Source organism: Myxine glutinosa, unplaced genomic scaffold (genome assembly GCF_964187855.1).
Source record: "Myxine glutinosa unplaced genomic scaffold, kmMyxGlut1.1 SCAFFOLD_3680, whole genome shotgun sequence".
Classification (NCBI taxonomy): domain Eukaryota; kingdom Metazoa; phylum Chordata; class Myxini; order Myxiniformes; family Myxinidae; genus Myxine; species Myxine glutinosa.
Window position 1 is genome coordinate 1,366 of NW_027619772.1, and position 26,135 is coordinate 27,500.

General features: G+C 42.4%; 1 protein-coding gene across 2 annotated transcripts in view; it reads right to left on the bottom strand.

The window, feature by feature from the left end:
- Positions 1-612: 612 nt before the first annotated feature.
- The window catches only part of LOC137415870 (RNA-binding protein FXR1-like), a gene marked incomplete at its 5' end in the record, with an annotated part of 26,431 nt that continues 908 nt past the window's right edge, over positions 613-26,135 (bottom strand). For both annotated transcript variants that reach the window (XM_078769646.1, XM_078769645.1), the window contains 4 exon segments: positions 613-3,933; positions 12,412-12,509; positions 17,398-17,478; positions 21,093-21,227. In XM_078769646.1, coding sequence (XP_078625772.1) covers positions 3,751-3,933; positions 12,412-12,509; positions 17,398-17,478; positions 21,093-21,227 — 497 coding nt within the window.

Sequence of the window (26,135 nt, forward strand, 5' to 3'; positions counted from 1 at the left end):
TGGGAATCTCGAGGACATCCATTCGCAGAATGTTCAAAATCCACATCTCTGAGCGATTTCCAAAGAACACTGGATTAAGCGAATGGTGTTAAATATTTTCATTTAAATAAAACGATACTATGGAAGCACAAAACAAAAGGGTCATCTTTTTGTGGCCCACGAAACTATAACCAACAAAAGAAACCAGAAGTACAGAAGAAGTCAACATCCATCCAGGAGATCATTAATAAGGATCATCATATTTCATAACCAAGAAATCACATACAGCATATTCCCTTCAAGTGGATTAGGAAATTTGTTTGTTCATGGAATCCGATATATACGACTATACGTGGATGGTGTATGCATTCGGAAACCATTCACATCAAATTCAGCAAAGTCACACAAGTTGTGAAGACATAATGTGCATTTTCCCCCCTCCAACAAACTACAGATGTGATTCGCACAAGGAGCAAAAGATAGGCCAAATATGAAAATGAAATCCCAGAATATGAAAATTCCAGAAAATCCCAGCTCCCAGAATATGAAACGACTCAAATGTGTTTCAAAACTCCAAAAAGCCTACTTCCACCAAACTTCATGAGCGATCCTTTGTCATAAAAGAAATCCGTGAAACATAACAAATATTTTATTACATTTTACAAAAAAAATAACCTTATTGCACATTTAAAAACAAAACAAAATGAACAACAGAAAGCATTGCAACGGAGGTTGAGGAAACCAAAGAAAAGGAAAACACAAAGTTCCATTAAACTGGCAAAAGGTTCATTGGCAACATCTTCCGCATAGCATCCATTACTTTTTCCCTGATGTCGAATGTGCCAGTGACATTTGGCCTTTCTTAGGACACTGGAACGAAGTAGATATAAAGTGGTTTGAGAAATGGAAAGTGTGAACAATGCCATAAAAAGTCAATTCTTATTTCAATCATGTTCCAAAATCTTCCAACTTCAATTTTCCTTTATTCACAAGCTTCCCATTTGACTTCTTTTCATGGACCAAACAAAACAAAAAGAGCTGAACTGGATTCCACTCAGTTTGAAGATTCAAATATGAAAGTTGCAAAGCAACTCAAACCAGACAAAACAACGCAAAACGGAACTCGGCCCCAAGCTCTGGATTCTGCCTTTCAGAGGAAAGGTATCCACGCCAGAAGTTTCTGAACATGTGAGAGGAGCATGTGCGACGTCCACTCAAACTGTGCGGAATTATTTCACTACACCGGCTGGTTAAGGTACGATGGAGCGGCTAAGGAACTGGGCTTAAATTACCAAACACTGAATGCACACAGAAGTAAAAACTACCCTTTGAGAATCACCTTAAAGATCAAATGAAACTTCCTTCCTCTGCCAAGACAAACTATGTAAAGTTTGTCAAGTACAAATTTTTACACCAACTGTTGGGTTTGCTTGGCAAACAGCTGTCTTGTGGTTTGAATCTCACCCTGTGCTGACATACGGCACATGGCAAGCTGGTTTCCTCAACTGGAAAATCCTGCAATACATTTGACCACGTTACAGGTACATGGCCCGATGACTCCTTCCAGGCCGCAGTACTTCCCCCATTCAAACCTCGGCCACATCATCATGCAATTGCAAATAGCAGAGGTCAGCTGTTTTTTGTTTTTTACAAAGCACAAATCAGTAAATCCTCAAGATTTAGAGTTCATCAGCATGATTGAGCTGACGAGCGAAGCTGAACAGCCTTCTGGCCCAACGATGAGCCTACTTTGAGCAAACTGACCAGAACTATGGAGTGTGATGTTTGCACGTATGATGTTCACATGTGCATGGTGGTTCGAACAAGGCATACCTTCCTTTACAAAAACGTCCGAAGCTAAAACAGTGATGTGATGCAAATGACAGACTTGGAAGTCTCTACGGCTATAATATACAGAGAAGTTGCCATTTCCCTTTTGCTGACATTTACATTTTAACAGTATACACAGCAACAATGTACAACAGGTTTAGACCCCCCCCCCCCCCCCACCACCCCAAAAACTAAAGACAACACCCCCCTCCCACCCCCAAAAAATAAAATGGGACATCAATAACAAGCTCTGCTACTGTGGGTTTGGTTGTAGGTAGAGGTGAGGCTTGCCAAACATGCACCGTCACATTCATCAGCAGGACCACCACAGAAATGTGTAAATCCGAGAAACTGCAACACAAGCGGTCACGGATGATGCTCGTGCTTGTGAATAGTTTTGACCAAAGAAGAATGTCCTGGACGTGTTAGAGGGTCGGCTATGGTACGAAAGTATAAAAGCAAGACCAAACACAAAACAACTCACCAGGAAGGTCTGTTAAGGAGCATAATAGGTAAGAGACAGTCTCCCGGAGTTCATCTGACAACCAGCATCATAAATGAATCAAGTGCATGTCAAAATGAAAACGGACGAGGAGCTGTTGAGCATTTCAGTGTGGGATTCTTTTACAAACAAAAGGGAAATTAAAATTAAAATTGACAAGCCCAATCAAACTCGCAAGCACTATCACTTGTTTTGTTTTCATGCACCCTGGACCTAAATGTACACTTGTGATGTCACTACAATACAAACAAGCAATTTAAAAAATAAAATCCCTTCAAAAACCCAACTAAGCCTCACGCCGTTTAACACCTATCCCCCATAGTTTTGTACCCCCAAAACCTCTTTCACCACCGACCAAAATTCCAGAAAAAGCCCCTTCTCCCAAATGCGGTTAAACTCATCGCCATCAGGCAGGCAACGTAGAAAAGGCACAGGTTCCTGTGAAACGCAGAAGTGTCCGTTTGACACTTCAGACGTCTGAAACAGCAAAATAGAATAGTCTGTGGATGTCCTACCTCGTTGCACTTCAGCACAACCCTTACAGTCCCCTAAGTTACCTTTGACATTCTTTGGTGGTGGGAGACTGTTGTTGGTGAGCAATATTTTGGTTCCGGATTAAATTAATCCAGGAGTAAAACCAAAACAGGCACCAAGAGGCTGAAAAGGACATAGGTACAAAGGCTCCAATATAAAGAAATACGGCATACACCTCTGATGAGTGACGGTTACCACTGGGGCAATCAGGTGCCACCGAGCGGAGGTCACCACTGGAGAAGTGGGTGCCACCAAGCAATGGTTTCCACTGAGACAAGCAGGTGCTGCCAAGCAAGTGATTACCAAGCGAGAGACCATCAAGCGAGGGTATGCAGGACAGACAGAGGGTGACCATGCATGCAACTAGGCTGGAGGATTCTTCGTACACAGGTGGACGGGGTATGTTAAGCGAGAATTTGTACGACAACAGACAAGGGTTGTGCAAGCAATTTAACAGAAAACGCAAATGGTTAAAGGTTAAATTAAGATCGAAACACTACACAAGCTTCCCAAAATTAAGAAATACAATTTCATTGCATGCAACAAACAGAATCAAAGGGACTTCTCTGCCAAACCTGCTGTTTGTCATTTTGACCGTCAAATCCTCACCAGTTTATTTCTATGTACATCTGGTGACAAAACAAGCAGCACTTTCAGCCAGAGAACGTCAATGTAACACAAGAGAGTTTAAACATAGGCAAAGATTAAATGAGTAGAACTTTATCCTTCAACTACTTTTTCACACCCTTTACGTCTGCCATGAGCAACTCAAGACACAGAAACCCATTCCAGGGAAACATCGTATTCAGCGAAGACAGAAAAAAATTCATATAAACATCATGCTAGAGCTTCTTGATGCAAGCTTCTCAACAACCATTACATGACTGAGTCGACAACCAATGGGTTCAGCATGGACCATTAGGTTGCCCTGTCTTGTCGCTGCCCTGGGTAGGCACTGGCTGGGACGATGCACCACTTTTCTTCCCGCCACGCTCTCGTCCACCTCTCTGTGGTTTACCAGGTGCCTCGGAGCTGGCAGCAGGGCCATTGGGTAGCTTTGTGTTGGCAGGGGCTGGTTCTTGCTGAGCCTACAAAGAGATAGTGATAATGTCACAGCATGTTTATAGTGATTAGCAAAGAAGCAGTCCTCATGGACAGGTTACTTCCAATACTTTTATAATTTATGACCTGTAGTACCATTTATGACCTGAGCCTGGTGTTGGCTTAGCGGTTAGGGAGCCGGCTTGGGATCCTAGGATCCTGGGTTCGAATCCCGGTCGATCGCTGAATTAACGCCAGGGGGGTTGACTCAGCCTGTCATCCTTCCGAGGTCGGCAAATTGAGTACCAGCTTACTGGGATGAATGATCCCGGTGTGTACCCCGGTTTAGAATAGGTAGCTACATAGTATCCCTGCGCATCGTAAGAGCGTGACCAAGGGTTGGCGTCAGGAAGGGCATCCGGTCATAAAAAAAAACATTGCCTCAAACAGGGAACCATGATTGTCATGGGGCCCGCAAGGCGAACCCCCGCTGTAGCGGGGAAAATGGCCTTAAAACGATCATTCATTCATTCAGTACCAGCTTCAAACAGGTGGCGCTATATGATACATTTACATAAAGAGAAATGGGTGCTCCCCAAAGTCCCACCCTGCGTCCCTGGGACTACTAATTTTTATTTTTGTACACCCACCAACCTTCCGGTGCAACCCATGAGTACAACCACCAGTTTTCAAGTCATTACATTCAGTGTTTCACGAGGGCATACAAGTCAAACAAACACACTGTGAAATTTATGATAACCCCCCCCCCCCCCCCCCTCCCCTCTATGTCTGGTTTTGAGGCAGAGAAATGCCTTTTTTTTTTATTACCTTGCGTGCAGAGCGCAAAGTGGGAGAAATCAATTAGTTCACTCTGTCTATCCGTCCAGCTATGATCGAGGAACTACTTAATTTTTTTCAATTGAATTTCACATTTTGAACACTGTGGAACATTGCATCGGCTTGTGGCACTTCCAAAACCTGCAGTGTAGCAGTACTTTGGTTTTGAATTCAGCAAAATTGTACGGCGTCTAGCCCAGAGCACACATGCATGCGCAAAGCTGGGTAAAGCAATTGCTCTGTCTGGCTGTCTGGCAGTCTAAACAAATGTGAACACAATTCCAAACATAAAACCTGTTTTATGGACGTCATAGAGTCCACACAAACAACAGGCACAAAAACTAATTTATCGTGTTAAATAAGGTGGTGGAAAAAAAGAAAAAGGAATGTATCCCAAATGCATCAACGGTGGCAAACTTCCGTTTCATGCTTTTTTTTTAGTCTAAAACATTAATTTTATTCCAATTGAAATATTTAATTTGAACACTGTAGTGTGAAGCACAAATCGGCTTGTTTACGCTTCCAACAACCTTGAGCATAGCTGTACTTTGGCAAAATTGTACACCATCTCGGCCAATCAAATTTGCCACTCGCACTTTGAGGTCAGAGGAACATCGATATTCAGAAAAAATGACAGTGCCCAGCGTTTGCTGAGGATAGAAAATGTATACATGGTAAGGTTCATGCTTCCCAGTTGTTGGACTGATTTTAATTATTTATTGTACATGGGGGGGGTGGGGGGGGGATGGAGGATTTAACAAACCAAGCAAGTGAGTCTAAAAGGTCATCCCATATCTCTCCCTCAGAAGCTGGTGAAAACCAAGAAGTTTTCATATTCCAGCCATGTCATACAAGCTGAATGTAGTCCTTCAAATAAAATAGTCGCTAATTCTAGCACAAAACTAGTGGTTTGCGTTGGTGAGTGAGTTATCACTCAGCGTTTGCTGAGAAGATAAAAACATGTATACAAGAAGATAAAAACAAAAGAATAAAACCGGTGAGTTATCCGCCATGAAGGATCACAGGGTGCTGATCTTTCGGACTCGATCCTCCTGCGCAAACCAGATATGGAGATCCAACTAAAATCTGATGTGAGCTAAACTCGGGAGTTACCAATTAGCTACTTACGGCAGCAAGGTATGAAACTTTTCAGGGCATTCCACCAAAGGGAACCGAGAACAATCAACAATGACTTCTAGGTAGGACAAAATGATCAACTTCCTTTTCCCAGGCGCACCTAACCACGACTTTCACCTGTACGACGTAAACAGAGTGATCTTGGTTTCTTCTTATAGATTGGGCCCGAACTGCTGCTTAATTGTGCAGAGGGAAGTCCAATAATAACCATCATTAGACACAGCATTGCACAGATAAAAACGGAACTTTGTATTAAAGAAGACCTTATTTTGTCTATCAGGATTATCTACGTGGATAAGGCATTTAAAAATGAATGGCTTGAGATACTCACAACAGTACAAAAATGCAAACTTTTTGTCAGAGCAGTCTTTTGGGACTGCCACTGGCTAAATGTAACCCAGTGCTACCTGCCGCATGGTTGGATTGTGGCAACTAAACAGACACCCCTCACTGTCTTTGCTAGTGGTGAGGGTGACTGACACCCTGCCAGGACTGAAAACATCACCTGAAAGGGCGGATGAGCTCCCTAAGGGAGCCAATGGCCATCTAGTAAGGAGATTGCGTCTCCGAAAAACACCCATCCGGTTTGGAGCAGTTCGAATCAAACTAAAGACTTTAAAAATGGTATGTGCTACATCATTGCTTGACGTTAAGCATTTAAAAGGATAGAGCACGGACAATCCCCATCGGTTGGCATCCATGGAGAGAAGGAGATTCTTCCTGAGTCGAATTGAATTGCCTTGCTGAATGTAGTGAGAAAAACAGCAGCGCCATTATTATGACGTCGCTGGTACCCAGAGTATCCCGGGAGGTGACAGCAGTGATGGCACTTCCCCCAAGCTCAGTGACTGTGTCAAGTGTTTGTCGTGTGTGTGTGTGTGTGTGTGTGTGTGTGTGCGTGTGCGCGCGTGCGTCGTCCGTGTGTCGTGCGTGTGTCATGTCTGTGTGTGTGTGTGTGTGTGTGTGTGTGTGTGTTCCACGACGAGCCTTACACAATGTATTTTAAAAAATTGTATTTTTCAATATACTAGTATACATAAACTACCAAGGGAATAGTTTTATTGGTACAGTAATTGTGTGTTGAAAAAATAAGAATTGTATTTATTTGACATATGGTCTTGCAGTGCTTCTGAATTTCTCACAAAGACTGAAACATTTTTTTCCCAAAACAGAGAATGTGTGGTGAGAAGTGGGAGGCACAGTGGACCAAAAAAAGAAAAATTAATACATTACCTGTACTGCAGACAGATGGTATCAATCTCAAAAAGCTGATCAGAAGTAATTGCACATGAAACTAGGGAGATGTCTCTCATTAAGAAAGTCTAAGGTAGTACACAAAAATAATTGCTAAAAATTTATTCTTTGTTGACAATTTGTATCTGCTATTACGTATTTTTGAGGAATAGGTGTCACACTGTTCATCTTACCAAGACTCAACGACATGTTACCCTGTTAAGGGGAGTCACTTTCTCCACCCCACCCACCAAAACTAAGATGGTAATAGTCCTGCACTCCAAAAACCCAAGACAAACCTTAGTATTTTCTGTTTCACTTCCAGGCAGTTTCACACATTTCCCCCAGGGCAGGTGAGTTTGAGTTTCTCAGTGCCATCAGAAGTCATGTTTTGGCTCAAAGACACCAAAACGACTAAAGGTGGAAGGAATTTGCGATATGTTCAGGGCGCCGGTTATAACTCATCTACTCTTGGCTGGCAAGAGACACCGACTGTCGGATTTTTAACGTCCACCAACCAATTTAAACAGACAGATTTTTCCAGCTTCACATCAATCTGAGGGATGGCACACTATCTGGTATAATGCCCTTCTTACAAAGCACCAACTGGGTTTATCATGGCACCGATAACTCAGCTACCCCGACATTATCCTGCTGTCCCAAACGACACTACGAACCATCTGAGAGTAATTAAACATGATAAACTAGAACGCCACTCAGTAGAGCGCATACTCCCGCCGTGGGTTTAGTTGGAATAATACGTTTTGTTTAACATCCCCTCTCCCCTAAACAATAAATGAAAAAGAAAGTAGGCCCTAACTGTCAGAGAATTTATTTTGATATATCTCGGAATTAGAGGAGAAAAACATCATTTAAGAATAAGAATAAAAGCTTTAATGCAGTAAAACAGAAAAAAAAATCCCCAAAAAATTCCTGGATCCGGAATAATATCCTGAGCTTCACCCAAAACTAATCAATTCTTCCTTATCCCAAGGGCAATCATCCCACCAACTTTCATCCAAATCCATTCAGAACTTTTCCAGATATCTTGTTCACAAACACACAAACACACGAACATACGAACACACGGACGGACACGATCGAATGCATTACTCCCTGGCGGGAGTAATAAAATACATCATTGTCACTAATTTGAGGATTTTTTTTTTTTTAAGCACCATTATGTGTTAGTATTCAGATCTAGTGTTCCCTCATTGGCTGTTTAATTGCCCTAAACCTTCAAACTTCTCCATCCTTCGAGTGATTGAAAACCCAACAGAGGTGAACATCAAATAATAATTCACATTCATTCACCTTGTTATTTTGCCGATCTAATCATAAAATGGTTCGTTAATCTCCTTCCAACAATAGCACGCCATGTAATGAAATCCATTACGGTAATCGTAGCTGATGCCAATTGCTTAAAGCAAGCCTCCATTTCCACGACGAATTCGCACACTCGTTTTAATCGTCGTTTCTTTAATCGGCAGTAGCTTCATAAGCAGCACTTCCCAAACCGAAAAAAGATCTTTAAGCACATGTTTTCCATTATTATTATTATTATTATCATTATTATTATTATCATTCTTTTAGATTTGTGAGCAATATTACCATGTGAGGAATAATTAAAAATGATTATATTTTAAAATCAACGGATAAGATAAACAGATGGAGAATTCCTTATAAAAATGTCCAGGAAAGCATAAAGTTCCATACTCGTGGCTAATTTGGAGGTGGTTCAAAGAGGGCTGTCTATTATAATTATTGTAAAATTACTGTGAAAAGTTGATCATTCACGCATATGCACAAAATGTGATTTACAGAGATGGTTCAGAGATGCACTGCTGTTTGTTTAATGCATGAAAAGATTGCATTTTAAAATAAATACATTGTCTCGAAACGGTGGTTTTGAATTGAAGCAATTGTTAATTTTACAAATGGCTGTGATATTACGACTGCATAAACTTCTAACTTAAGCAGTTTGTATCAATATCGAGATAATTTGGGCCATAAATTACAACCAACCACAAAAAGTGATGAAAACAAAGCTCGAGAGCACAAAAGTTTATATATCAGGAGTGATTTTCCCATAGATATAATGAAAAATTGGTCCTAAAATTAAATAACAATGGAGAAAATAACAATACAAATGTCTACATCGTATAATAATACGCTTGTTCGTCCGTCTATCTGTGTGTGTGTAACATTTCGTTCCACCCATTGTTTGGACAGCTTGCCTGACTCCACCCACAATTTCAACCGGATGAAAAATCATACGAACGCCATGTTGGTTATTACAGTTATGCGAAGCCAAAGACATCTTTGGAGCTGTCATATTCACAATCACCATCCCCTCCCTACAAGTTTTCCTTTTTCAACGACTAAAGCATAGGCTCCATACTCGTGGCTAATTTGGAGGTGGTTCAAAGAGGGCTGTCTATTATAATTATTGTAAAATTACTGTGAAAAGTTGATCATTCACGCATATGCACAAAATGTGATTTACAGAGATGGTTCAGAGATGCACTGCTGCGGTTTTCAGGGTGGCATAGTTACGAACCCGAAGGATCGGTAGCCGACACAATTTCGGTCTTCGAGGCCGGCCGATAGGCACAGTGTGACCAGAAGGGACGAGGTTCTCCTGACCACGTGGCCCTCGACTTGGTGGGGTTTGTCCGCACAATGTGGGCGCATCAGGATGAACTTTAGCCGGGGAGCGTTTGGGCGCCCCGGTCTGATACTGCCGCCCACGCGTAGAACACCTTGTGAGCGCACGTAGGTCCCGGCGGTCCCACTGGCCTAGCGCTACCATGTTTAGACAGTGAAATCCGTCCTCGGGCACCGGCACCTACTCCCGGAACACAGTGGGCTGGAGCCTGGAAATTACCAAAAATGGACTCTTATCAGGCATCAATGGCTCTGAGTGCTTCAGAAACTAGAAAAAAAATCCAGTTTAACCAAAAAAAAAGTAAGTCAAAAGCTCAACTCCAAGAAAAATGGTGAACGTTAGAAGATCGGCAATATTTCAATTTCGCGATAACCTTAGCTCAATGGTTTCGCGGAAACTGTATTTTGCCAATAAATCTGTCAAAGGCTAAGAAAATGACAAAATTATGCCCATTAAACCTAATTCTTTCATACTAAACCATAAATGTACCAAGTTCACTGAATCTAATCAAATATTAGGCTGTACAGCCTTCAAGTGCCAAAAATTTGAGGTTTTCGGTCAAATTTTTGGCCGATTTTTGATTATTTACCCATAAAATCGATGTTTTTTCCACCCAAAGTTTGCCGCATATCTGTAAAAATTTCAAAATGCCACAAGCCTGATTTACTCCAGTGTATATTTTCTGAAAATATAGGTCTCCGTGCCTTAGAAAATGCATATATTGTGAAATCTGACTTGTGGCAATTAGAAAAAATGAATTGCACACAAACGTCAATTTTCGAAAATCTATTGCAAGCCGCGGAAGTCGAGAGAATAGCGGCGCCAGGCACGGTAGGACACCCGCGGAGCCCCGGCGGACCAGGGACGCGCGAGCCTACGCGTTAGCGTGCTACGGCAGAACCAATGGCTTTGGCCACGGCCAGGTCGATACTCGGCCGGCCGCACCGGAAATGAACTGGTTCGACACCCGCGCTAGAGAGGTCGCGGGCGACTGAGATGCATTAACATATTAATTAATTAATTTGAGACGTCCAATTTCTAGTGTTTGGAAATTTGGAAGAGCTTGACCCTAGCCTTTCCCTTGCGAGGGCAAGGAGGAACTTAACACTTGACACTTAAGCTTAGTTTGAAGTACACCCTGACCAGCGCTCACGGTGGGACGGCAAGGCAACCAGAAGGGACGAGGTTCTTCTGACCACGTGGCCCTCGATCTGGGAAGCGAGAGGCGTTCCATTAGTGGACGCGCCCCTCACGCCCGACTTTTGGGCGGCCCCGGCAGGCCGTTTGTTTTGACGTTCCGTGACAGGCCCCACACCCCCACCTCCGGGCCGACCGGAATGAATCCCGGTGTCCCGATCCGAACCTTCAGAGCGGGCCGGCTGGGGAGTGACTGGCACCCCGTACCTGCACTTTCCGTCCCTGCGGTCCCAAATACCGGAACCACCCGAATACCACTTTATTCGACAAAATGAGGGGCGGCCTACATCTAGGCAAGGCGCTTGACGTCATCGCGTCATCGCGCTTTCACCTTAAAAGACTTATTTGATATAAGTTAATATTTGGAATAAGTCGGTCAATTTTTGCCCAATCTTCGCTAAATAAAGGTTGTCCTTACTTACCTAGTGGTGTTCCTATCCACCACAAGTAGCCCGGTGTAATAATCGAAAACTGATTCAAAATGGCCCCTCGCTACGATTTTCCACGATCACATTTTATTTTCACCACTTTAAATCGACCGATTTTCACGAAATAAGATACCACACTCGATGCAGGGACCTTATTTTCGTGGCAAAACTGGACCCAGAATTAAAATTCGTTGTGAAATGGAGCCGTGCACCATAAGACCAAAATTTCCTCGGAATCGAGTCGTGCCGGGGACGTGATGACGTCACTGCGTTTACAGCGTTAAGAAACTAATTTTTTATAAGTTAATATTTTCAATAACTCGGTCAATTTTTGTCCAATCTTCTCCGAATAAATGTTCCCGTTACCTACAGATACCCCTCTATCCTCCTAGAGGCGAAGACAGGATGAATTTCGTAATTTCGTAATTTTCGGCCATGTGAAGATAGGCCTCAGCAATCAACGCAGCAGTTTATTGCCTTATACACCACCCAAATAACTATGTGGCATTCTCTCAAGCAGGGCTTAAACCATTGTCATTATATGACAATGATGAGTTGAATTGTATGAGAAATGTCACAATTGTAATAAAATGGTTCGTTAACCAAAACTAACATACAATGGCATTCTAGACGATTGTGTGCTTCCAACTTTGTGGCAACAGTTTGGGGAAGGTCCTTTCTTGTTTTAGCATGACAATGTCCCTGTGGACAAAGGGAGTTCCATACAGAAACGGTTTGTCGAGATCGGTGTGTAAGAACTTGACTTGCATCTCAGCAAGTACATGAGATCAAGATTGTGATTATCAACTAAACAGAATTTTAAAAAGTTTGTTGTAACCCATACAGTTTGTGTTTTTAACATACACTACTCACAATAACCATTGTCATTATAAATATTTTTGCCCGAGGTCATTATATACTTATAATGATGTGAAAAACTTAAGGAGTAATTTAACTGCCTCAGCAAAATGATTAGCGAGGGTTTTTCTCGGCTTATGACTCAGGAATAATGACATCAGTCCCACCTTATCTAAGTCATCACGAGCACGTCCTCGCACAGCATTGGCTCCACCTCGCTGACGACCCCTCGTCTCTGCTCGAGTGATGTAGTCACCCACAGTCACTGCACCACACACGAACACACAGCACTTAAAATGCTTGCCTTTGGATCAAAGACCAAGAAAAGAAAAGACGAAATTCAATTATGAGACAATTTGTCTCCAAAAAATTTCAATTCTGAGTGTCATTATTGATCTGCGCATGAGCTAACACGTGAACCACATTGTGCATTCCCATCCAAACATCTTTGAACCAAAGCAAAGGAAAGTAAATTATAAAACTGATAAATAGTACATTAGTTGTACTTTTTCGTTTAATATAGAGTATTGTGTTTCTTTAGGCTGACAGGATGGCCGAGAGGTACGCACAATCCCCTCTCAGCTGTCTAGCCTGGGTTTGAATCCTGACCAGCTATAAACTGTCAACCTAGTGTTTCACAGGCAGGATGGTTAATCAACGTCTGTGCTGTCCCTCGGACGGTAAACTGGACGTTCCGTCTACCGACATTAGTTGGTCGACGTTGAAGTATTCCACGGTCCCTCGCGAAGGCAGTGGGCGGGCGAGCTATCGCCGGCACCCTGAACAAATTACAAATTCCTGCACTAACTCCTGCTGGGAGAGGAATGGCAAACCAGCCAGCATTACTCCAGGCCTGGAAACTGCTTCGGCAGAACCAACCCTCTGTATCACAGAGCAAGTACATGAGATCAAGATTGTGATTATCAACTAAACAGAATTTTAAAAAGTTTGTTGTAACCCATACAGTTTGTGTTTTTAACATACACTACTCACAATAAGTTCGGGATATTGTGGGAGTGAGTTTATTTTTTTTTATAAGGGTTAGGGTTTATGGTTATGGTATTGAAATCAAGAATGCTGTGTTTTTTCACACTCGTTAATAACCATAGAATTAGGACCAACAACTTTTTTCAACATAATTAATACACAAAATCAACCACACCAAAGAACCTGCCAATATCCCTAACTTATTGTGAGTTGTGAAGAAAGAAGTAAAATATTTTATTCCCAATACCTTTGAAGTGTCAGCCATATCTGTTTAAAGCAGAGCAAGCCAACCCATATTTCTGATACGAGATAATTTAGCAAACCACTCTGCAAGGACTCGGCATCATTTAGCAATGCATACTGCTTGGACGAAAGGTTTGGTGACTTAGGTTTTTCCATGTAAGAGAGAGATGGTCCCATATCAGGCACACCAGTAGCTTTTCCAAAAATACCTAGAAAGTATAATTTGATGCGAATGTGTGAATCGATATGCCTCCACCCATGTGAGAAGTCAACCCATTGTTATGTTTGATCTCAATTAAAGGTCACATGAGAGAGTGCAAAAGAGAAAATACATAAGTAGTAGAGAGACAACACCAGATGCTTTTAACTCCAAGTTATGGTCTGCAAAATAATTTTCAAAGGGCACATGACCTTTGACCTGTTCAATCTAATATTGAATCAGTTCGTATTTGAGGTACAGTCCATACATGTACTAAGCATGGTTGAAATATCTTGAGTGGTTCACAAGTTATTACAGCAACACAGATTTTCTATTAAAGGGTGCCTGGCCAAATGCCTTTGACCTTTTGAACCCCAAATTTCATCAGTTCATTTTTGTATTACAGACAGTCCATACACAGTTTTGCTACATTTGATCAAAATCTCTTCAGCGGTTCACAAGTTATCGCGGTAACGAAAATCTGCTACTTTCATTGAAAGGTCACATAACCTTTGACCCAGAAATCTACTCGGTTCATCTTTGTGTTGTAACACAACTTTGTACCAAGTTTGGTGTGAAAAAACAATAAAATCCATTCAGGAATGAAATACAAATTATGGAAGTGCCCTGCTGAGTGTGTTGTATTTGACAAGTCATCGTGCCAACAAAATCATCACGCACGGACACAGATGGATGGACGAACAACCCGAAAACATGATGTGTGTGCTGCCTCAGTGAGTAGAATTTGGGATCCGGCTAGTAGATTTTTTAAAAGTGATCCTTCACCATTGGGAGATAGGGCAAAAAACGACATATAGGACATCTCAAAAAGTTGTGGACGGATTTGGAAGAAACTTGGTGGACAAGTTGTGTGTGTGACAAGGACTAATCGATTCAATTTTGGTGAAGATCTGAATATTGATTCGGATACAGGAATTTAATTTTTAAGTGATTCTTCACCATTGAGAGATGGGGGCAAAAAGCAATATATGACATGATATTTGAAAAAGTTGTGGACGGATTTGGACAAAACTTGGGGGATGAGTTGGTTAGGTGACAAGAACAAGCGGATTCGATTTTGGTTGAGGTCCGAATCTAGATCCGGCCTATCAGTGGGATACAAAACATAAACTGTCAGCCTGGCGGAGTTATGTATTCTGCCGAGTGCCGTTCTAGTTTTAACAAGTGGCAAACATTTTCAACACAATCCCGTGCATAATAGTTTTGCTTATAGGCCGCGTGCAGCCTCGTGCAAAGAAAGATGGCAACCATTGCACCACATGCCCATGTACTTATGTTCATTGTTTATAACAATACCCATTGACAAGTGTTGAACACAGGCCATACATGTAACCCTGCACTAAAAAACACAATCATATAATTATCTCCGCCACCGAAGGTGGGCAGAGGATATTATGTTTTCACCCCTGTCTGTTTGTCTGTGAGCACGATATTTCAAAAAGTGGTGGACGGACTCGGAATAGATTTGGTGGACAGGTTGGGTGTATGACAGCGACAAATTGTTTCGATTTTGGTGAAGATCCGAATTCGGATCCGAGAATTTTAAAAGTGATTCTTCTTCACCATTGAGGGATGGGGCCAAAAATGAAACATAGCAAGATGTTTCAAAAAGGGGTGGACGGATTCGGACAAAACCTGGGCGGACACGTTGTGGACGAGTTATGACAAAACTAGCTGGATGAGTTGGGTAGGTGGCAATAACATGCACATTCGATTTTCATTCAGGTCCGGATGCAGATCCATCTGGCCCAACAGTGGGATACATAACATAAACTGTTCAGCTTGGCTGAGTCGAGTGCCGCTCTAGATATTCCTGCGATTCAGATTAGTCTAACGATTGGGATTATTCTTTCTTCTGTCATTCTGCATTTCACAAAGGTTTTGCAAGCAACATGATATGATCATACGTGGAACTATTTTTAAATTTCAATCATTTTGCTTGACCATTCCCATCAATCTTTAGCCTGCGAAACATTTTCCACAACAAGATTGTGCACGGCTTATTTTGATATTGTCGTGTCCTTATGGAATGTCTTGCCTCGTAAGTGAGGTAGCAGCTTTAAGGAAACACAACTGAAGATAGCCCTTGAAAGACGAAAGTTCTCAATCCATTGAATATCTGTGAAGCAGCCCAAAAACCATACCCACCGATATACACGACATGACCAAAAGTATGCGGACACCCCTTATAATTAGTGGATTCGGCTGTTTCAGTCACACCCATTGCTGACAGGTATATATAATAAAGCACACAGCCATGCAATCTCCAAAGACAAACATTGGCAGGAAAATGGGCCATACTGAAGAGCTCAGTGACTTTCAACGTGGCACCGTCATAGGATGCCACCTTTCCAACAAGTCAGTTTGTCAAATTTCTGCCATGCTAGAGCTGTCCCGGTCAACTGTAAGTGCTGTTATTGTGAAGTGGAAACGTCTAGGAGCAACAACAGCTCAGCCGCGAAGTGGTAGGCCACACAAGCTCACAGAACGGGACCGCCGAGTGCTGAAGCACGTAAAAATCATCTGTCCTCGGTTGCAACACTCACTACCGAGTTACAAACTGCCTCTGGAAGCAACGTCAGCACAACAATGCTTAGTCGGGAGCTTCAGGAAATGGGTTTCCATGGCTGAGCAGCCACACACAAGCCTAAGATCACTATGCGCAATGCCAAGCGTCGGCTGGAGTGGCGTAAAGCTCACCACCATTGGATTCTGGAATAGTGGAAACGCATTCTTTGGAGTGATGAATCACGCTTCACCATCTGGTAGTCCGACGGACGAATCTGGGTTTGGGGGATGCCAGGAGAACGCTACCTGCCCGAATGCATAGTGCCAACTGCAAAGTTTGGTGGAGGAGGAATAATGGTCTGGGGCTGTTTTTCATGTTTCGGGCTTTGTAGAGGCAGTTTGTCTCATGCATTGTTTGTTTGTTTCATGTCTCATGCAAGAACCTTTGACTGGTCAAATCAGGCCCCTTCATTCCAGTGAAGGGAAATCCTAATGCCGCAACATACAATGACATTCTAGACGATTGTGTGCTTCCAACTTTGTGGCAACAGTTTGGGGAAGGCCCTTTCCTGTTTTAGCATGACAATGCCCCTGTGGACAAAGGGAGTTCCATACAGAAACGGTTTGTCGAGGTCAGTGTGTAAGAACTTGACTGGCCTGCACAGAGCCCTGACCTCAACCCCATCGAACACCTTTGGGATGAATTGGAATGCCGACTGCGAGCCAGGCCTCATCACTCAACATCAGTGCCTGACCTCAGTAATGCTCTTGTGGCTGAATGGAAGCAAATCCCCGCAGAAATGTTCCAACATCTAGTGGAAAGCCTTCCCAGAAGAGTGGAGGCTGTTATAGCAGCAAAAGGGAGACCAACTCCATATTAATGCCCATGCTTTTTGAATGAGACGTGTGATGTTCGGATATCCACATACTTTTGGTCATGTAGTGTAGAAGAGATATTCTGAAATCTTCAAAATTAGTGACAAGAACATTTTCAGTGACAAGAACCTTTGACTGGTCAAATCAACACAAACACTCCAAGGAGCAGAAACAAGACAAAGAAATACGGTCCTCGTGATGTATGAAAATATACACCACCTACAGTATTAATTGTCATGTACATACAAGAATACCCTTTGAAATAGGAGGAAAGAACCTCTAGCCCTTGAAAATATCATCCCACCTACACCACATGTACCTGAACTGCCGGCAGCACCTCTCCGCTTCATAATGGAGCCTCCACCTCGTCTTGATCCGCTCCAGGATGCATCTCCCTCATCTGCAAAACCATCAATAAAAAAAGACAAAATGACTACAACCACTCTGACACCAACACCTCACCTCACCTCATCAAAAACAACTGCAAATTATTGATAGTATTATACATTTATGGTTTACAAGATCCTACATCAATTGGTGTAGTTTAACAAACCCAAAAGCAGTCATTATGGGTAGATGGTTGCAACAACTGCAAGTTGTGCTTCCGAGAGCCGTTCCCAGAAGGGCCCTTCCAAAATGGATGGATGTTGCATAATCTTTTGCTCCAGGGGATCTTTTCATTAAAAATACTACACAAGCAAAGCTCTAATTCACCTGGATAAAAGTAGAAAGATTAGGAATATACTTGTAAAGATGTTTTCAAAATTAGAGGTGTAGTGAAATTATACCGAAGGTGAACCCAGGGAGTGCTCGCTTATCCCACTAAAAGGGGCGTCTATAAGACCCGGGACAACCGGGGCGCACGGACACTCCAGCGGCACTTACTGTGACATAGTCCTGTAGTTTGAATGGTATGTACGCCCCTATATGCTGAGCTTGTTTTGTTTTACCTATTGATATCGGACATTGCCCATGTAATACTCTGATTCTAATGTCTGTTGCATGAATGTATTTTTACAGGATGTTACTTCAGATCTAAATGATATTAAACCTACCCAAGGGTCAAGTCGTGTCTGTGCTTGATTTTCACGACAAGAGGTTTCAGGAAAAACAGTGAAAAACTTCCCAAAGTATTGAGACAACTCTCAGTGGCATCATATTGTCACACAACTGCGATTAACATCAGAGTTGCGGAGGCCGATTACGAGGCTTTAAACTCCCGAGGCAAAAACTCAATAGCTGATTCCAAATCAAAGCGCGCAGGATGGAGGGGAACGACGAGAGCCCCGCAGCCTTAGCGATTAAAACCAAACACCCAGGAAAACTGCGTTCAGATATATGTACAAAAATAATACAAGGATTTATTAATGAAAAGCAAAGACAGTGAAAAAGCACGCGCCGGTAATAAAATAAGGTAGCTAAATCGGGATCCCGCACTCCAGACCTCAAATACAAGACGGGGGATTATGAATTAAAGAAAAGAACACGTCACGTCGTGTACAGTGTACGCGGAGCTCGGCCTTATCTTGTCTTTGTCGTCTTGGTGGCTGCCGTCCAACACCGCTCCTTACGGCCCGATCGCACACCACGAGGTCCCTCGCTCCAAGTCCCACAAGGCCTCGCTCCAAGCACCACGAGTCCCACGCAGGCTAGCGGCTCACACGAGGTCGACTCGGACCAATGTCCTGATGCGTCTCAAACCCAACTGCTCAAAACGGACTCGGGCTCTGCACTCGAACTGCTTGGGCTCTCTGCGCTCAACTCAAACTTGGTTCAGCGCACCTCCGGACTGCACTCGTATCAACTCTCACTCCGGACTCCACTAGGATACTAACGATTCTCCTCAGACTCCACCAACTCCGGGCTCATCCGATCTGCACTCAACTCGACTCTGTTCAGCGCACCTCCGAAGTCCACTCAGCTCGACTCTCTCGACTCTGTTCAGTGCACCTCCGAACTGCACTCAACTGCAGAACTCTTCTCAACTCTACTTGACTGCCGTCTCATCTCAACTGGCTCATCCGAACGGCAGAACTCTTCCGAACTCATCTGCACTCTGAACTGCACTGCCGAAAATGGCGTACGACCCTTGATAATATCCCTGGCCGATGACGTCACATTGGCGCACTGCTCTGCCAATCAGAGCCTCCCACGACTCGCCGGCTCGTCCAGGTCACGCCCACTGCGGCGCTCCCGCTCTCTCCACTCCTGCTCCTTCTTCATAGCTCGTGCTATGCGAGGTTGGTAGGCCTTGCGGAGGTGTAAATGGTGGCGGCCAATTGTGGCGGTGTTTTTGGCCTGGTTTCTTGTCCGTTTTTTTCCGAAGTCATTGTCAGGGAAAGGAATTATTTAATGTTGCGCTAGGGACCTAACTAATGTTTATGTGGTTTGCAGTGCCATAATGGACAATTGGACAAAGGTTTGACTACTAGGTGAGACTCACAAGGGCTATACTCATTATTCCCTAACTAACTACCACTAACTGAGTCCCTGGTGTTGGGCTAGCGGCTAGGGTGCCGGCTTAGGATCCTGGGTTCGAATCCTGGGTTCGAATCCTAGGATCCTGGGTTCGAATCCCGGTCGATCGCTGAATTAACGCCAGGGGGGTTGACTCAGCCTGTCATCCTTCCGAGGTCGGCAAATTGAGAACCAGTTCACTGGTAATTCCCTGCTTGTCGTAAAAGGCGACAAAAAGGGTTGGCGGCAGGAAGGACATCCGGCCGTAAAACATTGCTTCAAAAAGGGGACCAAAAAACAACAACCACGGTTCCCGAAAAAGGCCAACCCCCGCTTTGCGGGGAAAAATGGCCTCTAAAGGTGTTTTTTTTTTTTTTTTTTTTAACTACCACACGAATCTCCTGGTAGATCCACAATCATACATCTTATCCCGACAAACGCCTAAACATGAAGAACTTATTACAGGTAGATTCCCTATCGCGACAGTCGAATACCTACCTATACAGATCTACCTGGCTCTAGATATTGCTTTACTCCCAGACATAACAATATCTAGTAAACCAACTTCACCTTATGCCCTTGAGAGATTCCCTACTCATCCCCATACGTAGAAAAATGAGAGTTATTGTAAAAAAAAGTTTTGATCGAATAATTTAATGAAATTTTAAACCGATTTATCACCATCAGAAAGCTGCACTTTAGAAATACCAATTACATAGAATCTATTTGTTGGGGCAGACATGCGATTTTTGAATCGAGAAAGACTGGCAAACAGGGCACAGCCTATCAAGACAATCCAATGGACAAACAATGATTCGCTATTTTTGATACCATCACAAGGATACATTGAACAGCTCCTACATGCAACTCAATTAATCTTAAGAAGAGGCGTTCTAGTTCCAATAATTTCTTCACAAGTACAAGCTTTTACTCCCCAGATACATGAAAGCTTCAAAAGTTAAGATAACATGACCATGTTAAATCAAGTGACCAAACTGATGGTCCAATTCTTTTTCACCTACAGCTTCAGATGACACCGGAAAGGGCATATTATATTTACGTGTGTGTGTGTGTGTGTGTGTGTGTGTGTGTGTGTGTGTGTGTGTGTGTGCGTGTGTGTGTGTGTGTGTGTGTGTGTGTGTGTGTGTGTGTGTGTGTGTGTGTGTGTGTGTGTGTAATTCTACTTAAATTTAAACGTAGGACATTATTGGTGCTGTAAATGTCAAACATGAAGCAAGTAAAAGTGAAAAAAAAAATTGTTCAACAAATACATAAATCTGAATTGAGTACCAGCTTGCTGGGATGAATGATCCCGGTGTGTACCCCAATTTAGAATAGGTACACCGCATCCCTGCTCATCGTAAGAGGCGAATAAGGGCTGGCGGCAGGAAGGGCATCCAGCCATATAAACATTGCCTCAAAACAGGGAACCATGATAGTCATGGGGCCCGCAAGGCTAACCCCCGCTTTAGCGGGGAAAAATGGCCTTACAACGATCATTCATTCATTCAAATACATAAATCTGAAGGTAACTTTGGAGAAAGAAATAAAAAATACCTAATCCATTGACATTTTGCCGGCCTGGTTTGCCATCTGTGTCTGAGTTTCTTCCATCGACTTGCTGCTTTTCTCGGCTTGCAAAAGGAGCTGGACCCACCCAAGCTTGCCGACTCTCTCCATCCCATGCATCACCTTCAAAGAACAATGAGAAATTAAGGTCAAAGATGAGCCAAAACTGCAACAACAAGGGAAGGAATGCACAGAATAACAAGAAAGAGCAATCAGATTGTAGACCCTCACCAGGATGTTTTTAGTGGTTTTTAAGGCTTTAGTGTTAAAACAAATATGGCGGCCGAACCACATGAATGACGACGTCATCATTTATTTTTCTCCACCAATTTATCCCCAGATGATGCTCAAGAAATTTCATCATGATCGGACGAAGTTTTGTACTTGTCGAACGATGACGTCAGAATGGAGGCACCGATGACATCATCATTAACATATGTTATTCCCCATGGAGAGTTCTTTACAATGTCCCATGTCTCAATTTTTTCTGTGCAGCACTTTCGGAGATATAGAGGTGCAAAAATTTTTGGTTTTTCCAAGATTGCGCCCGTACCACATGACCTATGACGTCATAATTATCATTAAAAAAATTATACAGGTTTACAAGGAGGTGCACCTATGGTGAAAATTTCCTGTCAATCGGACCAACGGCTGCAGAGAAAATCATATTTATTATGTGCGGACAAACAAACAATCAGACAGACGGACTCAAATGCAATACCCTCTCCTCTGGCGAGGGTAATAAAAATAATTTTACCTAAATATATTACGTTTGCTTACACTGGAAACAAATTCACATTTTGCTCAAGTTATTTTCAACAAGAGGGAGAATTACTTTGCAATACATGTCCCCTACAAGTCCCAATGAAAGTTCTTGTTCCAAGCAAAAAGGGCATAACTGCGTTAAAAATTGGCAAAACGCCCCAAAGCTCAAACGTGTTCTGCAACTCAACATACAACAACACACACAACAGGCATTTTAAGGCCAGATGGTATTCATAGAATACTTACCCTGCGCAGTCAACTTGTTGTGAGTCAACTCTTCTGTTTTTGAACATTTTTTTCTTTGATCCAATATGGCTGCCAGACCACGTGAGCGATGACATCATAAATTTATGTTCTCTAATATAATTGTTGCATGGATCACGCACAATACATTTCAAACTGATCAGACCAAACGTTGTCCCTGTTGAATTATGACATAATAATTATGGCACCAATGACGTCATCGTTAACAACACCTGTTCCCCATATGGAGTTCCTTACAATGAGCCATGTTTCAATTTTTTCCATGCAGCAGTTTTGGAGATATAGAGGTGCAACATTTTTCGGTTTTTCCAAGATGGCGCCTGTACCACATGACTTATGGCGTCATGATTATTATTAAAATATTCTTCATGAGGAGGCACTCCTATGGTGAAAATTTCGTGCCCATCAGGCCAACAGTTGCTGAGAAAGAAAATCACAATGATCGGATACGTGTTGTACTTGTCGAATTATGACATCATAACGAAGGCACAGATGACATAATCATTAACATATCTCATTCCCCAAGGGGAGTACTTGACAATGAGCCATGTTTCAATTTTTTCCATGTAGCGGTTTCGGAGATATAGAGGTGCAACTTGTTTCGATTTTTTCCAAGATGGCGTCTGTACCACGTGACCTATGACGTTATAATTATCATTAAAAAATCCTTCAGGAGGAGCTGCACATATTCTGAAAATTTAGTGTCCATCAGTCTAAGAGTTGCAGAGGAATTTTTATTTTATTCATACTGATCAGATCAAGCGTTGTACTTGTCGAATTATGACGTCATAATTAAGGCACCGATGACATCAGCCTCAACATGTCTTATTCCGCATGGTGAGCACTTGACAATGAGCCAGGTCTCAATTTTTTCCATTGAGTGGTTTGGGATATATAGAGGTGTAACGGTTTTCCAAGATGGCGTCCGTACCACATGACCTATGACGTCATAATTATAAATAAAAAAATTATACAGACAGAGGCGCTTCTGTGGTAAAATTTCGTGTCGATCGGACCAACAGTTGCCGAGAAAATGGATTTTTAAAATGCAGACATATACGGCACAAGTACACAACTGAATGCTTAACCCTGCTTTTCACTTTGTGAGCGCAGGGTAATAAAGCCATTTACCAAGTTTCAGTTGAATATGTTAAGTGGTACAGGAAAAAAAGTGCCGAAAACCACAGGTGGGATGGATGGACAGACAGACTTTCTGGTGAATTATACAAGGACAGACAGACAGACGGACAAACGGAGAGCAAACCTACAGTCGTCTGCGGGTGTAACGAGGACTAACAACTAATAAGCAGAAAAATAAGTAAGATTCTCGGAGGTGGGAAAAAAATAGAAAGAAGAAAGACCAATGTAACAAAGTGATGTCATTCAAAGTAGATGTTGCAGAGGTGGCACTTCAAAGTGGACGCAATAATGGGGGAGTGGGGAGGCGAGGAATTCATGTGTTGCACGACTTAACATTAAGGTGCATGTCGTGCACTGCAATATATTGTTGCATCCACTTGTATCAAGTTGTTTTAAAAAAGCTAATTCTTTATTTTCATGTCCCGCTTCATTGCTTGGATGACAGCTGCTGCACTTGGCAAAAAAACACTTTTGCACAAAAATTAGACAAAATAAAATGTCAAAATAAAACAAAACCGAGAAGAGAAATTTTAGAGAAATGCAAATTTTGCGGACTGTATTCTTTATAATTGGAACCATTCCATGGTACCTGCATCTTTCACCTACTCACTCACTTAGCATGTCATTACCAAGGTAAACAGGGGTGATGTTTTCACCCCTGTTTGTCTCTTTGTCTGTAAACAGGATATCTCAAAAAGTTGTGGATAGATTTGTTTGAAATTTGGTGGACAGGTTGGTGTGTGACAAGGACGAAATTATTACATTTTGGTGAAGATCTTGATCCGAGAATTTACGAAGTGATTCTTCACCATGAAGAGATAGGGCCAAAAACGATATAAATAACAATAACTCAAAACGTCATGCATGGATTCTGATGAAATTTGGTGGACAGGTTGGATAGGTGACAAGAAGCAGCTGATTAGATGTTGCTGAAGATCCAGATCCGGATCCCAATCAGATCAGTGGATGCAAAATGTAAACCGTTCAGCCTGCTGGAGGTATGTGTTCTACCGAGTGCAGATCCAGTTGACACTGACATGAAAAATAAAATGGGTCACAATAAGTCAGCATGTGTTCTGTCATACTGTTCACCGCTATGTATGAGGTGTCGTGTAATGTGTACATGTGGAGGTAGCACCTTTGTTCTCGGAGTCAGCCACATCCTCTGGATGGATGGACTCCTGACATTGGTTCCTGTCTGCTTAAATAACACCTCATTTTCTGGTGAATTATACAAGGAAACCATTGGGATTGGCTGTTGGTACCAAAATGGGTCTTGGTTATGCAAATTTTTGATCGTTATGTAGAGGAACAAATATTTGATTGATTTCATGCTCAATCACCAAAATGTTTAGTAGCTACCTAGAAAATTGCATGCATGAAACTGCTTGGTGTCGACCACAACTTGACAAGTTGTTTTGTCTTGTATGACAAGTTTGACAAGACAACAAGACACAATCATCAATTTTGTCACTTCCTTTTATACTGCCCCCAATTTTCTCACAGTTATCTATTCTATTAAACCTCTCACCCTGTCTGCATCAAGTTTCTATACCGTATTCTCTATTCTTTGTACACTCCAACGGTTGTTCAGTGATGATTTGTACATCAAATCAGTCTTATGGAATGTGTCAATTATTACCTCCCCTGGATGGATGGAGGTTGTTTTCACCCTTGTCTGTCTGTTTGTGAACAAGATATCTCAAAAAGTTGTGGACAGATTCGGACGAAATTTGGCAGAAAGGTTGGGTATGTGACAAGGACGAAATGATTAGATTTTGGTGAAGATTCGGATCTGGTTACGACAATCTTTCAAATGATTGTTCACCATTGGGAGATAGGGCCAAAAACGATACATAGCAGGATATCTCAAAAAGTTATGGACCGATTTGGACGAAATTTGGGTGTGTAACGAGGACTAATCGATTCGATTTTGATGAAGATCTGAATATGGATTCGGATACGAGATTTATTTAAATTTTAAGTGATTCTTCACCATTGAGAGATGGGGCAAAAAGCGATACAACGCACGATATCTCAAAAAGTTATGGATGAGTTATGACTAAACTTGGTTGACTACTTGGTTTGGTGACAAGAACAAGCCGATTCGATTTTGGTTCAAGTCCGAATCCAGATCCGGCCTATCAGTGGGATACAAAACGTAAACTGTTCAGCCTGGCGGATGTGTGCTCTCTACCAAGTGCCATTCGAGTTTAAATAAGTTATCACAATAGCTCCACTATAGTCACTGCATTCGATTGCACCTGAAGCATTGACGTCTTTAGCCATGGGAGCTACATTTGAGATGAACGATCAGGTGGATTCAGGTGAGGGAAGTTTTCCATGGGAGTTACGGGGTTTGAAAGGCAAAACGGGAAGGATCATAAGGACTGAGGAGTTAGTTTGGAAGGTTAAGGGCAAGGGACCGGTGATGGATGGTTAGCTGAAGTTAAAAAAAGGGTCGACAGATGGATTGAGGGATTAAAGAGGGATTGAAAGATGGATTGTTCAACTAAAAATATTCCCTCCCATACGAGGCTTTTCTTCCCCATGATGAGTTGTTATTTTACCCCCTACTTTAACTTGTATTAAAAATGTATTGGTTTTAACTTTTAAAGCGAGATCAGGATTTCGTAATCGGCACAGGTAGGTATCGCTATCGCGGATTGCTGTACTGGTAATGAGCACAGACGAAGTCCGGAGACGATATAGTGTGTATGCAAACAGTTGTTGGGTTTACAAAACTCGCATTCCATGGCGTTGTGTCCCCTTCTCTCTGATCTCACCTCCATACAACTCTCCGGGCGGTGTTTGTAACTTTATTTCATTTTCGCACACGGTTATCAACTAAATGCGATACCA